The sequence below is a fragment of the Nicotiana attenuata genome, unplaced genomic scaffold, assembly GCF_001879085.1.
Source record: "Nicotiana attenuata strain UT unplaced genomic scaffold, NIATTr2, whole genome shotgun sequence".
NCBI lineage: Eukaryota > Viridiplantae > Streptophyta > Magnoliopsida > Solanales > Solanaceae > Nicotiana > Nicotiana attenuata.
The window spans coordinates 216,511-228,845 of record NW_017671027.1 but is presented as its reverse complement, the minus strand read 5'-3'; the positions used below and the strand labels follow the sequence as shown (position 1 = coordinate 228,845).

Here is a 12,335-nt window from a genome sequence, read left to right as displayed (position 1 = left end):
CGTCATGGGGTATGGCTAGGAAACCCGCCCATGACATTTTCCCCCACCTGAATTGGCGACGTCCTCGGTACCTTACTTGCAAGATAATCATCGATCAGGCTCTTGTCATCTTTGAGGTTTGTTCCTCTCTCCCAAGTATTCTCTTCTGTATCACAGCCCTGCCATTTCACTAAGAACTCTTGGTGATATTTCCTTGAAGCATGAACCACTCGATCATCGAGAATAGCTTCTACCCGCCTTTTCCCGGTTGAATTAGGGCCTCGAATACTGGGTATTGTGAGTTGGATCCGTGAAGGATCCTCTATGTCTTCCTGAAAAGGTTTCAGAAGGCTGACATGGAAGACTAGGTGCATCTTCCACCAGACTAGGGTCTCCACCCGGTATGCAACTTTCCCAATGTGTTTCTCAATGGACAAGGGTCCAATGTATTTTTTCAATAAATGAGGGTCATGCACCCCTGCAAACAAGTACCGCTTTGGGATTTCCACCATCACTTTTTTTCCTACTTGGTATTCAACAAAGCGACGATTTTGATCAGCATGCTTCTTCATCCGCTTTTGAGCTTTGACAAGATAGCTCCGCACTATCTCCAAATTTCACTTCCATTCCTTCGAGAAGCTAGCAGCTCGAGGAGATTTTGACATATTTGAGGCATTCACATTGTGTGGGAGTAGAGGTTGTTGTCCAGTAACAATTTCAAAAGTGCTTTTGTTTATACTAGAGCTCTTTTGTGAATTGAAACACAGTTGAGCAACATCTAGAAGATTCACCCAATTCTTCGGTGATCTGGTAACAAACTGGCGGAGGTATTCCTCCAGCAAGCCATTGAACCGCTCTGTAATGCCATTAGATTGCAAATAGAAACTTGAACTGTGGCTCAATTTGGACCTGAGGTACTTAAAGAGCTAAGTCCAAAAGTTGCTAGTGAGGCGAGAATAACGATCACTAACAATTTCTTTAGGCAGGCCCTAATATTTGACAAAATGAGAGAAGAAAAGTTGAGTTGCATCTTCTGCTGGTATATATATTGGGGCTACATAAATGTAGCGTACTTGGAAAACCGATCCACCACAACCAAGATAGTTGTAAGATCTCCGACCTTGGGTAATCGGTGATGAAATCCAGTGAAACGCTTTCCCAGGGTCTCTTTAGAACAGGCAATGGCTCTAAAAGTCTCAGTTGTGTCAAGCGGTATGATTGTCTTTCTGGCATACTAGGCAAGTCTTCACATACTAAGCAACATCATCAGCCATGTGAGGCCAACAATAAGCACGGTGCAACAATGTATGGTGCGTCCTTCACCTGGGTGGCCGGCCCACAAAGTATCATGGCATTCCGTCAAAAGAGTCCTTCACATATCTCCTCCTTTAGGAACATAAAGTCGGTTCCCTTTCACCTTTAAGAACCCATCTTCCATGTAGGACTAGCAAGTCTTGCCCTGTCCTACCAAATCGACCAAATACTGTGTTGCAGGATCCTTTGGGAGTAGATCTTGTATGTGGTCTCTTATAGTGGTGTCCACTTCGCCCCCCCTTAGGGTTGCGAGTAGGCACCCGATGCTAGCCTATTGAGCACATCAGCAAATTGGTTAGTCTTCCTACTTCGGTACTCCAGGTTGAAGTGAAATTTCGCTAGGAGTTCCTGTCACCTAGCTTGGCGGCCATTCAGCTTTGGCTGGGTCATGAAATGGATAACAATTGTGTTGTCTGTCTTGACCACAAACGAGGTTCCCAGCAGATAGTGCCTCCAAAGGCGTAGGCAATAGATGACAACCAGTAATTCTTTTTCGTGGGAGGCATAGCGCAATTCTGCATCCTTTAACTTCCAGCTCTCGTACGCAACTAGATGCCCCTCTTGTAGAAAGACTCCACCAAGAGAATAGTCAGAGGCATTCATTTGTACTTCGAATGGCTTGGCCAAATCAGGAAGGGCCATGACACGGCTACTAGACATAGACGCCTTTAATACATTGAAGGCCTCCGCTCACTTGGGACCCCCATCGTTAGGCGTGACTTTCTTTAGCAATTCTATCAATGACAAAGCAATGAGAGAGTAATTCTTTACAAGTCATCGATAAAAGTTGCATATGCCAAGGAACGCCCTCAAGGCGTGGATATCCTTAGGCACCGGCCAATCTGTGACAGCCTGAATCTTTTGTTGGTCCATCTTTATCCTCCCTTCTTCGATGACATGTCCGAGAAAGTCAATCTGCTTTTGGGCGAATGCGCACTTGGATAGCTTCACATATAGTTCGTGCTCCTGCAGTGGGGCTAGGACATTCCGCAGGTGTTCCAGGTGTTCCTCCAATGCTTTCCTATATATCACAATGTCGTCCAAGTAGACCACAACAAACTCATCAATGTGCTCTCAGAAGGTTTGTTCATCAATGTGCAAAATGTGGTTCGAGCATTAGTCAATCCGAATTGCATGACCAGGAAGTCGTACGACCCATATCTTGTCCCACAAGTCGTCTTGTGTTCATCTCCTTCAGCCATTTAGACTTGCCAGCAACCTGTCTTCGGGTCTATTTTGGTAAATAATGTAGCACCATCCAATCCATCGAACAAGTCTGCCATTAGTAGGATAGGGTACTTGTTCTTCATGGTGATTTTGTTTAGGGCCCGATAATCCACACAAAGTCGTAGGGTGCCATCATGTTTCTTTCAGAGTAGCATGGGGGGTACCCATAAGGAGAGTTATAGGGCACAATAATCCTCGTGTCTAGCATTTCCGTCAACTGTCTCCGAAGCTTGGCGAGCTCGGGTTGTGTCATTCTGTAAGGCGCCCGGGAAGGTGGCTTTGCACCCAGCACCAACTCAATCTCATGGTCCACAGTGCACCAAGGCGGGAGTCGCTTTGGCATGTCCTGTGGCATGACGTCTTCAAACTCCCTTAGCAGCTCTTTCACAGGTGCAGGAATGGGACGCGAAGAGCGTTCAATATCTTCAATACAGAGGATAGCCAGGAATTAGGTTCATGTCTTTTTACTACTTTCTTCAACTGTAAGGCCGAGATATTTTTCGCGGCCATCTTTATGGTTTTGCATGGGATAAATTGGGCTTGGCCCCGTTGGCTCCCATCATCAGCAACATATCTGCATAAGGTACAGGAATGGTGTTGGTTTGCCTCATGAATTCCAACCCAACTATCATCTCGAAGTCATCTATGAACACCACGCGCAAGTTGAATTTTCCTTCATAAGGACCCAGCTTCACCGGTACTCCTTTGGCTATTTCACCCACTAGTTGAGGCAGTGAGTTGATAGTCTTGACACGACCTCTACCCTTTCCCCCAACTATACCCGGGAGCTCTACTTGAGTTGAGGCTAAGTAGTTGTGAGTAGCGCCTGTGTCTATCATCGCCCGAATGGGCTTGGCATTAACTTTCATCTCGACGAACATCAAGGTCTTATCTTGGTTAAGATGAGGCCCCTCATCCACCTTCTTTTTCCCTTTCTTGGTGGTTGGGCATGAGTCCTTCTTACGGATGCCAGCACTAGTTCCCGCTAAGGCCTCAAAAATAGAATAAACAAGTGCGTGGAAGGCACCTATTGGTTCTGTCTGGTCGGCATCATCTGTGTTGTCATCTGTCCCATCATCAAAAGTTTGATGGGCATTCATCTGTGCAAGTGGGCATTCATCGTTCCAATGTGGCCCACCGCAATGGTAACATCCTAAAGGGGGCTTCCTCCCCCGATTATTGTTGTTAGATGCAGAACTATTACTGCCTGAGGAAGGGGCCTTAGATTTGGTTGCACCCCGATCTCCTCCACTTCTACTAGCGCCACCATTGCTAAGCTGGCCCCCTTTGTGTCCCCCTCGGGCAGTGATTGAGTCCTATCCTTCCGAGCTTCCACTTGATAGTCTGCAAGGCACTTCGCTGCTTGGATCACCTTGGGTAAAGTGTCTACCCTTTGTCTTTGCAGATCCGTATGAGCATAAGGTTTCAAACCTTCCAGGAATGTGAAGAGTTTGTCGTTGTCCCCCATATCCTGTATGTTCAGTATGAGCACGGATAATTCCCGCACTTAATCCCGCACTGACTTGGTCTGGCGGAGCTCCCGTAGCTCTCTTCGTGTATTGTACTCAATATTTTTGGGGAAGAACTATAGGCATATGGCTACCTTCAGTTCTGCCCATGTCTCGAGGGTATCTTCACCGACCGTGATGGCTTTGTATTTCACCCGCCACTAGAGCTTAGCATCACCCTGAAGATACATGGCAGTAGTTGCTACGTTTTTAGCTTCTTCTAACTCTCCCACGGCATCGAACTACTATTCGATGTCGAAGATGAAGTTCTCCACTTCTTTGGCATTCTGAGCTCCATTTTATGGTTTTGGCTCAGTAATCTTCAACTTTTGTGGCACAGGGGCAAGGTTCACAGCACCCCTGATCTAGTTTTTGCCTCCTCGAAGTAGGCCTTGTAGTGCAACATTGACAACATTGAGCTAAGATGCCAAGTTGTCTATGGTTTGCTTCATGGTAGTCACCCTGTCTCCCTCTTGTACCCTATAGGCTAAATCCTCGGTACGCTCATGTTGGAGGCCCTTGAATTTACCAAAAATTTTAGCTACCTCTATGGATGCCGTTTGCCGGTCTCCTTCAGAGTAGCGACTGATGTTCGCTATGTCACCTTCAAACTACCGCATCCTGCGGTCCAGGTGATCCAACCTTTGCACTAGGCTGGTTCTTAGATCAGGCAGCGTATTCACAATGGGTCGTAATATGTCAATTGTCTCTTCAAGGGACACAATGCAGTCCCCATGATTCACCATGGTCAAAAATGGTGGTAATGACAATATGTTCCCTCGTCTGATGCCGAGCCTAGGCTCCGATACCAACTGTTACGTGGCACCTTCCTGAGATTTCTTGGAAAGGCGACGTAAGGCTTAGCAATCGATGTCCGTGTAGTTACTATCCGCCAACTGGGTTCCCCTCCGTATGCTGGACGAGATTGTCAGTGTCGTACGGGAAAATCAATGTCAAGAGCAATTTTGAGAACAAAAAAGAGAATTGAGAATGAAAGAAAGCTTGATTGCATTAATGAAAGCTATTATAGAAAAGCAACAGGGTGTCGAGAGGGAGAGACACCAGTATAGAAAATTATTTGCTTGCTAGAAAGTTTGATTGCTTGATCCCCCCTAATAGTGCTTAAAAAAGTAAACCAAAGTTACAAGACTTGACCTAACTAAGCTAGAGAGACAATGGAAATACATGAAATAAAACTACTTTATAGTTACAATAAAAAGGACTTAGATTCCTACAAAGTAGAAGCAGGTCCTTGGCAGCAAGCTTGTCTTTAGCATCAGAGTCTACGTGTGCAGCATTATCTGCGTGCGCGGCGCTGTTGGCAGCGAGGGCTATGGATGGGGAGACATAGGCACAAGCGTGCTTGTCACTTGGCACGGCCAAGACCCCGAGGCCGTCATGGCGCTAGGCATTGGGAAGCTTACCAGGACGACATGAGGCACATCCAAGGGGTCATGGGGCATTGCTAGAAAGCCGCCCATGACAATACACATGGGAACGTCTACTGTTCTATGGAGCCAACTCTTATGCATTTCTTATTTTTTTAATTTATTCAAGTTCTTACTTTAATAAGTGACACATATCCCATTTTAGTCGAAGTTTTGATTTTTTTAACTAACGCAAGATCTTAACAATAGTTAGGGCAGCCGTCGCACGAATCATCACGCGTTCACGCAGGATCCAAAATATATCACATTACTAACTAAAGAAGCCTATGCAAGGCGGTGCAGGTTTGGGCTTCAAGGGTGCGGTGCGGGTTTAATTTTTTTTTTTTTTTAATCTTTGTGTGTCGTGGGGCGGGTCTTATTTTTTTTTAAATCACGTTCATGCCTAAAGGGCTGAAAACTAACACAGTCACTAAGGGGCAATGCGGAGTGCGTGTTGTAGTGGTTTATACTGTAATTTGGGAAAATACAGGGATTCAAGTTTTTTATGGGGTAAATTTCTAATATGTACCCTATATTCAAGGTAGATACACATTCCTTTGTTTTAAAAAAATCATATACACCATTATATCATGAAAATTCTTCACGAATATAATTGTTTTATTCTTATCTTTTTTTTTTTTTTAATAAATCACTTAAAACATTGATGTAGTGCAAATTCTACATAAAGAAATATTTATCTAACTAAATAGATTTATAATATTAAAAATGAAACAGTAAAAATATAACTAAATAAAGATGAATTTTTTTTATAAGTTAAATCTTTTTTTAAAGGGTACAGTAGCTTAAGATTTCAAAAGCAAAAAAGCTATTACTAGTATTAAATCACATGTCTTATTCAATAATTTGTTGTCATGTCCTGTTTACAAATTGCCGTTAGTAACTAAGGAAGGCTCTTAAACTCAAAGGAAGGAGGTTGACTTTTAAGTCTGACTTTGTTGTTTAACTGCTTTGAGAACAGAGATCGCAATAAAATATTATCCGGATCTGTATTTATTACTAATCTACATAGAAATAATTAAGGACCGTCAAACATGCCTGCGTTATTAACAGGGAACATCTTAACTCTATACTCCTTTAAAAGTTGTAGATCTATGGCTAGCTTAGTCAGCAATCCACTTCTCAAGACCTGATGCTTCCCAAAATCTTGGGTAGTATAAAATTTTATTAGTAGTAATTTTTAACTTAGTATCCCCAGATAATAAAACCTTCGTTCAGCACTAGGCGCAGGATTCGAGCATAACTTTAAAATCAAAGTTGCACTATTAATGAATTACAGATTTACTCCAACGCTTAATGGATTAAAAGAAAGAAATAAAGGTTGTAAATCCCCGATTGAAAAAACAAAAAGTGGTTAAACGGTGTGGATTTAAGAAAAAAAATAAAGAAATGGCTGATCCAACGCTTAAAAATTAATATGATAAAGGTGATAAAAGCAAGAAACTGTTGAATCAAGGGCACTATATCTTGAGTAAACAAGAGGATTAAGTTTGTCTTTGTCTATTAGCTACCTTAGGCAAGTGGTCCTGTTATGCGATGTGGATTCATTATCGGCAAATATATTAAGCAACATCTCTAGTAGTGATAAGATAAGGTATTTTAATAATATGTATTTATGACGTAAAAAAGAAATTAATTAGGTCATGCATCCAACTTCAATAATTCGAGAGACGATTCCCTGCATTGTCATTCTGTTTAATGTCATTTTCACGGAGATTAACTCGATTAAAATAGCTAAAGAATCATGTGTCGTCATATATAACACTTGTTAACTAATAGAATTAAGTAAAGAAAGAGAAAAAAAGATGAACAAGACATATAACAGAAATATAAAAAGAAAAAGGATAGAAAGTAATTAGTGGGTTTAAGAAATCTTGGATTCTTGGGTAGCTGGAGCTGTCCAGTATGACTTGACTGCAAAAAGAAGCTTTTCCCTTTCCAAAGGTCCATCTTCATGATCCACAATCTGGCTATCCCAGTTCAGCCCATCTGCTATCCTCTTTACTTTGACCAATGTATCTACGTCGTCTCTGATTATTACACTTCCTTCTGGTCTTAATATTCTGTCCATTTCAAGTAATATATCCTCCATTTCACACCTGTCGACAAGTACAAAAGACAAACACTCTCATCATTCTCCATCCCTTTGTGGGATATAATATATAAAATTTAATAGCGACAGAAGTTACCTGTCTTTGTAGAGAGTAAATATAGAATCAGCATGGATAAGATCATATGTTCTTGGGTAAGTTGACATGGCCTCACACCTACAAAACAATGCTCACTGTAAATCAAAGATATACTAATGCCTAAATGTAACAAAATAGGTAAATCACAATTGAATAAAGCATGGAGCGATCTGATCAGTGAAAATTCATATAGCCGATCCCCACTAGCTTGGGATTGAGTCATAAGTAGTTTGTGTAGTGAAATTACCAGCTTTGATATGTTCCAATTAAGCCTCGTTCATAAATAACACCAAGTGTATTGACCTTAGCTTCAACAGGAACTATATTCATCACCCAAACAGGGTCATCGACCAAATTGGCAGCAAAACCACCAAGGTTGGCATTCATATCTAGTAGATTTCTGTATCTCCCTGGTTGACCTAATTGATTATTCACCGTCTTGTAGTAAGACATTCTTCTTTTCCATAGTTGTGAATCCTTCTTGAAAGTGTCAGCCGTGACCCCGTTTACAGTTCCCCTGCTAATCCTAGGTGGTATTGCGTGCAATCTTTTAGGCCATTTTTCTAATTGTCCACCAGCAACCCTTTCTTCACTTGATACTTCAGGCAAAGGAGTTAAACAAGTTTCAATCTTTGTGTACCTGTGAATACATCAAATAAACACAAAATAAAGCTTAGTGCCATAACATCACTTTAGTATAGTACTCTAACTATTGTCTAGCAATTGGAAGGAGCGCGAACCAGGCTGTATCGGGATCTTGGGCAGGGCATATGGGTGGATTTTTCGACATCTGTCGTGATGCTTTGCACTGTAAATGATTGTATGGCTTCTGCCAAATTGCAATATCATCCTTCTCAACAAATTTTTTCCAGCAAAGGCTCTTAGCCACCTGCTCAATTTTGGATTGCTCAGCATTTAGATCTTCCCTGGTTCTTTCCCAGCCTTTCCAGTATTTCCTCCAGTTGATCGGTGGACCGGAAAGGATCCAATATCCCCCAGGTCTTAGGACTCTGTCAACTTCAATTAAGTACGTACCATCTGATCACCAAAACACCAGTTACAATTTAATTGTAACGCCATTACTACGATTTACAGAAACAATTAGCAATGACTGTGAAATGGTTACTAGAATTTAGAATTACGAACCATATTCGCCCCAGGGAATAAGGCAACGAGAGCAATGGGCCATGTCAAAAGCTCTAGATGGATAGGGAAGCCTCTTGGAGGCAATAACACCAATCAAAGCAGGAACTCCTCGCTCAAGAGCAAATTGAACTTGTGCTTCGTGTGTGTCCCTAGGTGCAAATGACATGGCTAGTATATTTCTTGACAAAAGATAAGCTCCCCAACTCGCCACCTGTGTAAATTGTAGCAGCTTCTTGAAATGAACTTCTAAACAGTCGTCATGTAAATAACAGCACATATTCCTTTCGACAGAGATGAAACGAAACGCTAATTTTCCCCACATTGAGATTAATTTCGAACAATAAAAGTAGTACGTGCTAAGTTTGCTAATACAGAGTTTTGATTGGTAATTTATATGTGACCATACAAGATATATCCATATTGAGGAACATATTTTATTTCTTTGAATATCCATTTAGATAAAAATATGCTTCATGCAATAGTACTGCCAAATTGTTTGGTCGATAGCATACAGATTCACTGTAGAAGAAAGAGACATCATACATGCAGTGCCAGGTGTACAGGAGATATTATGCATGGGATCAAAAAAGCTGCCGGTACTCTGTTTTTTCCATCCACTAGCTATGCTAATAATCCAAACAAGAGATAAGGTCACTTTCGTCATTATCTCTTTAGAGATCAGGGTTCACACAATTCATTCAAATCGTGTACACATCAATTTAACCAAAACAAGCTACTTTTAGGAATTCCCCTGACTTCTAACATGTGGAGTTAGTCTTTATTACCAAAAGATCAGGAAGCGAGGAAAACGGAGAAGAAAACACCCATAAAAGGTAAAAAAGAGAAAAAAAATTTGAAAAGAAAAATAATTAGCAAGTGTTTTGCGTGATGCATTCAACTATGCCCCGTTTTGAAAGAAGAAAATCGACTGATAACAGAAACTTCAACAATCAATTAATGCTCTGTTTTGAAAGAAGAAAATCGACTATCAGAGTTAATTAATAATGGAAGTAATGAAGATAAAGAAAGTGAAGTTACCCCACAACCAGTATCTATGGCGGTCCTAATGGAACCATCTTTTAGATTAATCAACTTTCCAATATCATCAATATATGCATCTGCACCATTAGGAAACATAGTCCCTCCACCAGGGAATTTAAACCTGTCGCCTTCAAATCGAATCCAGTTCTGAACGGCTTTCTCGACCGTCAATTCCTTGTGTGGAACATTAGCGTACCAAGCCAAATCCCTGCTCAGTGGCCACTTGAACGGATTCTTGTAACCATACGGAGCTGGTATTCGGCATTTCAATAATTCACTCTTTTCAGGGCAATGTCTTTCCCTGTATATTAATCTGTCTCTCTTGAATTTCAATGATCTTTTTTGGTCTTCACAGGGAGTGTACTCGCTGTACTTAACGTCACACGGCGGGTAGATTTTGACGGCGTCATCTGAGGCCACAGCTCCGCCATCATCGGCGGCGTGGTGAGTTCTGAAGTCTAGTGGGGAGGAAGTAGAAGAAGTAGATGATACACGGGAAGTAGTAATAGAGGTATTATTTTGATGAGAAGGGAAGCAATTAGTGGTAGAGGCTATGGTAGATTTGGTTAAGACGCGAAGGCCAACGTTACTGTGTTGCAAGTAGCCAACGTAGTAACAAGCACAACAGAGGAAAGTTACGGCAGCTAAAGAATAATAAAGATTGAGTTTTTTCCAAGAAGAAAAAGGGTGTGTGGCTGCTGAAGGTTTGGAGGTTGGAGTATAGTAAGGGGTTTGGTTAGAACCCGCCATGGTACAGGTAGAGAGCAAAATTGGCCTTTGATTTGAAGGTATATGATAATATTGCTGGTTGCTACGTTTATAGGAGTTAGTGAGAAGAGAAGGACGTTAGGAGTGTAGGGGTGCGGGGTGAGTGGTGTTGGGAGTGTTTAGATAGAGATTTGTGTGTTAAAATAAATTCAAGTTGGACATGTTAAGCGGAGTTTACTACTACTACTAATGTCTAATGTATTTTTGTTTAATGGGATGTAAGAATAAAGAAAGGATGGTGGAGGGGGCTTTGAAGTCAGACTTTGAGAATAACATGTGCATATGCCAGAGGAAAGAGAGATTTATATAGAGTTATTTCATTCCTTTTTTTTTTTTTAGGGAAACTTACAAAATGTCCCAAATAAATCTCAACTTACCAACCTCTAGCCATTAGTCATAAACTTATCAAAACTAGCCAACCAAAATTGAAACACCAAATAATAAGGTTCTTTTTTTCAAAGAATCACATGCAAAAATCACCTTCCATATTTTTAAGCGTGATTAGCAACATTAGATACAAGACGGAAAGGAAATTTCATGGACGGGGTTGCAAATAAGGTGATGAAATACAAAAATATATACAATATTCCAAAAATCTAAGCAAAAAAGGAATTTTTTCAATGGGTATAGTTGAAATTCATTGAAAATATATAGATAAGTCAATATACAAAATTTGAGGAAGATTGAAGGTGATTTGGACTGGTTTTGTATCAAAATTCGTAATTAAATTGAGTTCAAAAAAGTCTTCTGCGACACATGTATCAAACATGTATCACGCATGTATCTCACACACAGGTATACATGGATATACATGTGATACACAATTGATACAAATATGATACGTATGTGATACACAAATGATACACAATGTGATACACATATCATTTTTTTTTTTCATTTTCAGTTTTTACGTCGAATTTTCAATTCAAACCACCTCAAAACTTCACCAAATCATCCCAAAATTGAGATTCAAGCTCCTTAAGTTGTGCCCAATCTATTCTAATAACACCCACTCAAAACAAAGCAAATGTTTGATATTTTTTTGCTTCAAATAGCTAATTGGCTAATTTGGCTAATATTAGTAATATTTTATCAATTGGCCAATTTTTGTAATGAGCTACTTATAAATGGACATAGCTGGTAATTTCCTTTTTTTTTTTTATTTTTGGAAGGTTGAATTTAAACTCCCGTAATAAGTGAGTTTAAGCTCCCGTTTGGATATAAATTTTGACTGGTTTTTTATTAAAAAAATTAGAAATATTACTTGCTCATGAAATTTGATCAGTTCTTTGAAAAAAAAGAATTGAAGAAAAATTTTCAAGTTCCATAAACTGGTAAGTTTTTCTTCCACTCACAAAATTTTAATATTTTTAAAAGTAAAATACACGTTTAAACATAACTTCAACTTCCAAAGACTATTTTTCAACACAAGTTCAAAAATTATTTTTTTCAAGTTTCAACCGATCTATGTCTAAACACTAGCTAAGTTATTTGCAAATATAGCTCCTCTTTGGCCATAAATTTTAGCGATTTCTTTTCAATTTTTTTTTGAAAACAATGTTTGTTCATGGAATATGATCAGAAAGAAGATTTTGAAAATTTTAGGGTTCTAGAGAGAGAAGTTCTCGGCCATGGGCATTCTCCACACTCCAAGGTGAGTTTCTTGGTATAATTATGATGGATTAACACTATTGAATGTTGATATTAACATTATTATG

General features: G+C 40.1%; 1 protein-coding gene across 1 annotated transcript; it reads right to left on the bottom strand.

Annotated features, from left to right (window-relative positions):
- Positions 1–7,127: 7,127 nt before the first annotated feature.
- Positions 7,128–10,869, bottom strand: LOC109205358 (probable methyltransferase PMT15). Its single transcript, XM_019368068.1, has 6 exons — positions 9,847–10,869; positions 8,809–9,019; positions 8,403–8,700; positions 7,910–8,302; positions 7,663–7,740; positions 7,128–7,572 (listed from the first exon to the last, which is right to left on the bottom strand). The coding sequence occupies exons 1-6, from the start codon at positions 10,597–10,599 to the stop codon at positions 7,338–7,340; spliced, it is 1,968 nt and encodes a 655-aa protein (XP_019223613.1). The 5' UTR covers positions 10,600–10,869; the 3' UTR covers positions 7,128–7,337.
- Between the last annotated feature and the right edge of the window lie 1,466 nt (positions 10,870–12,335).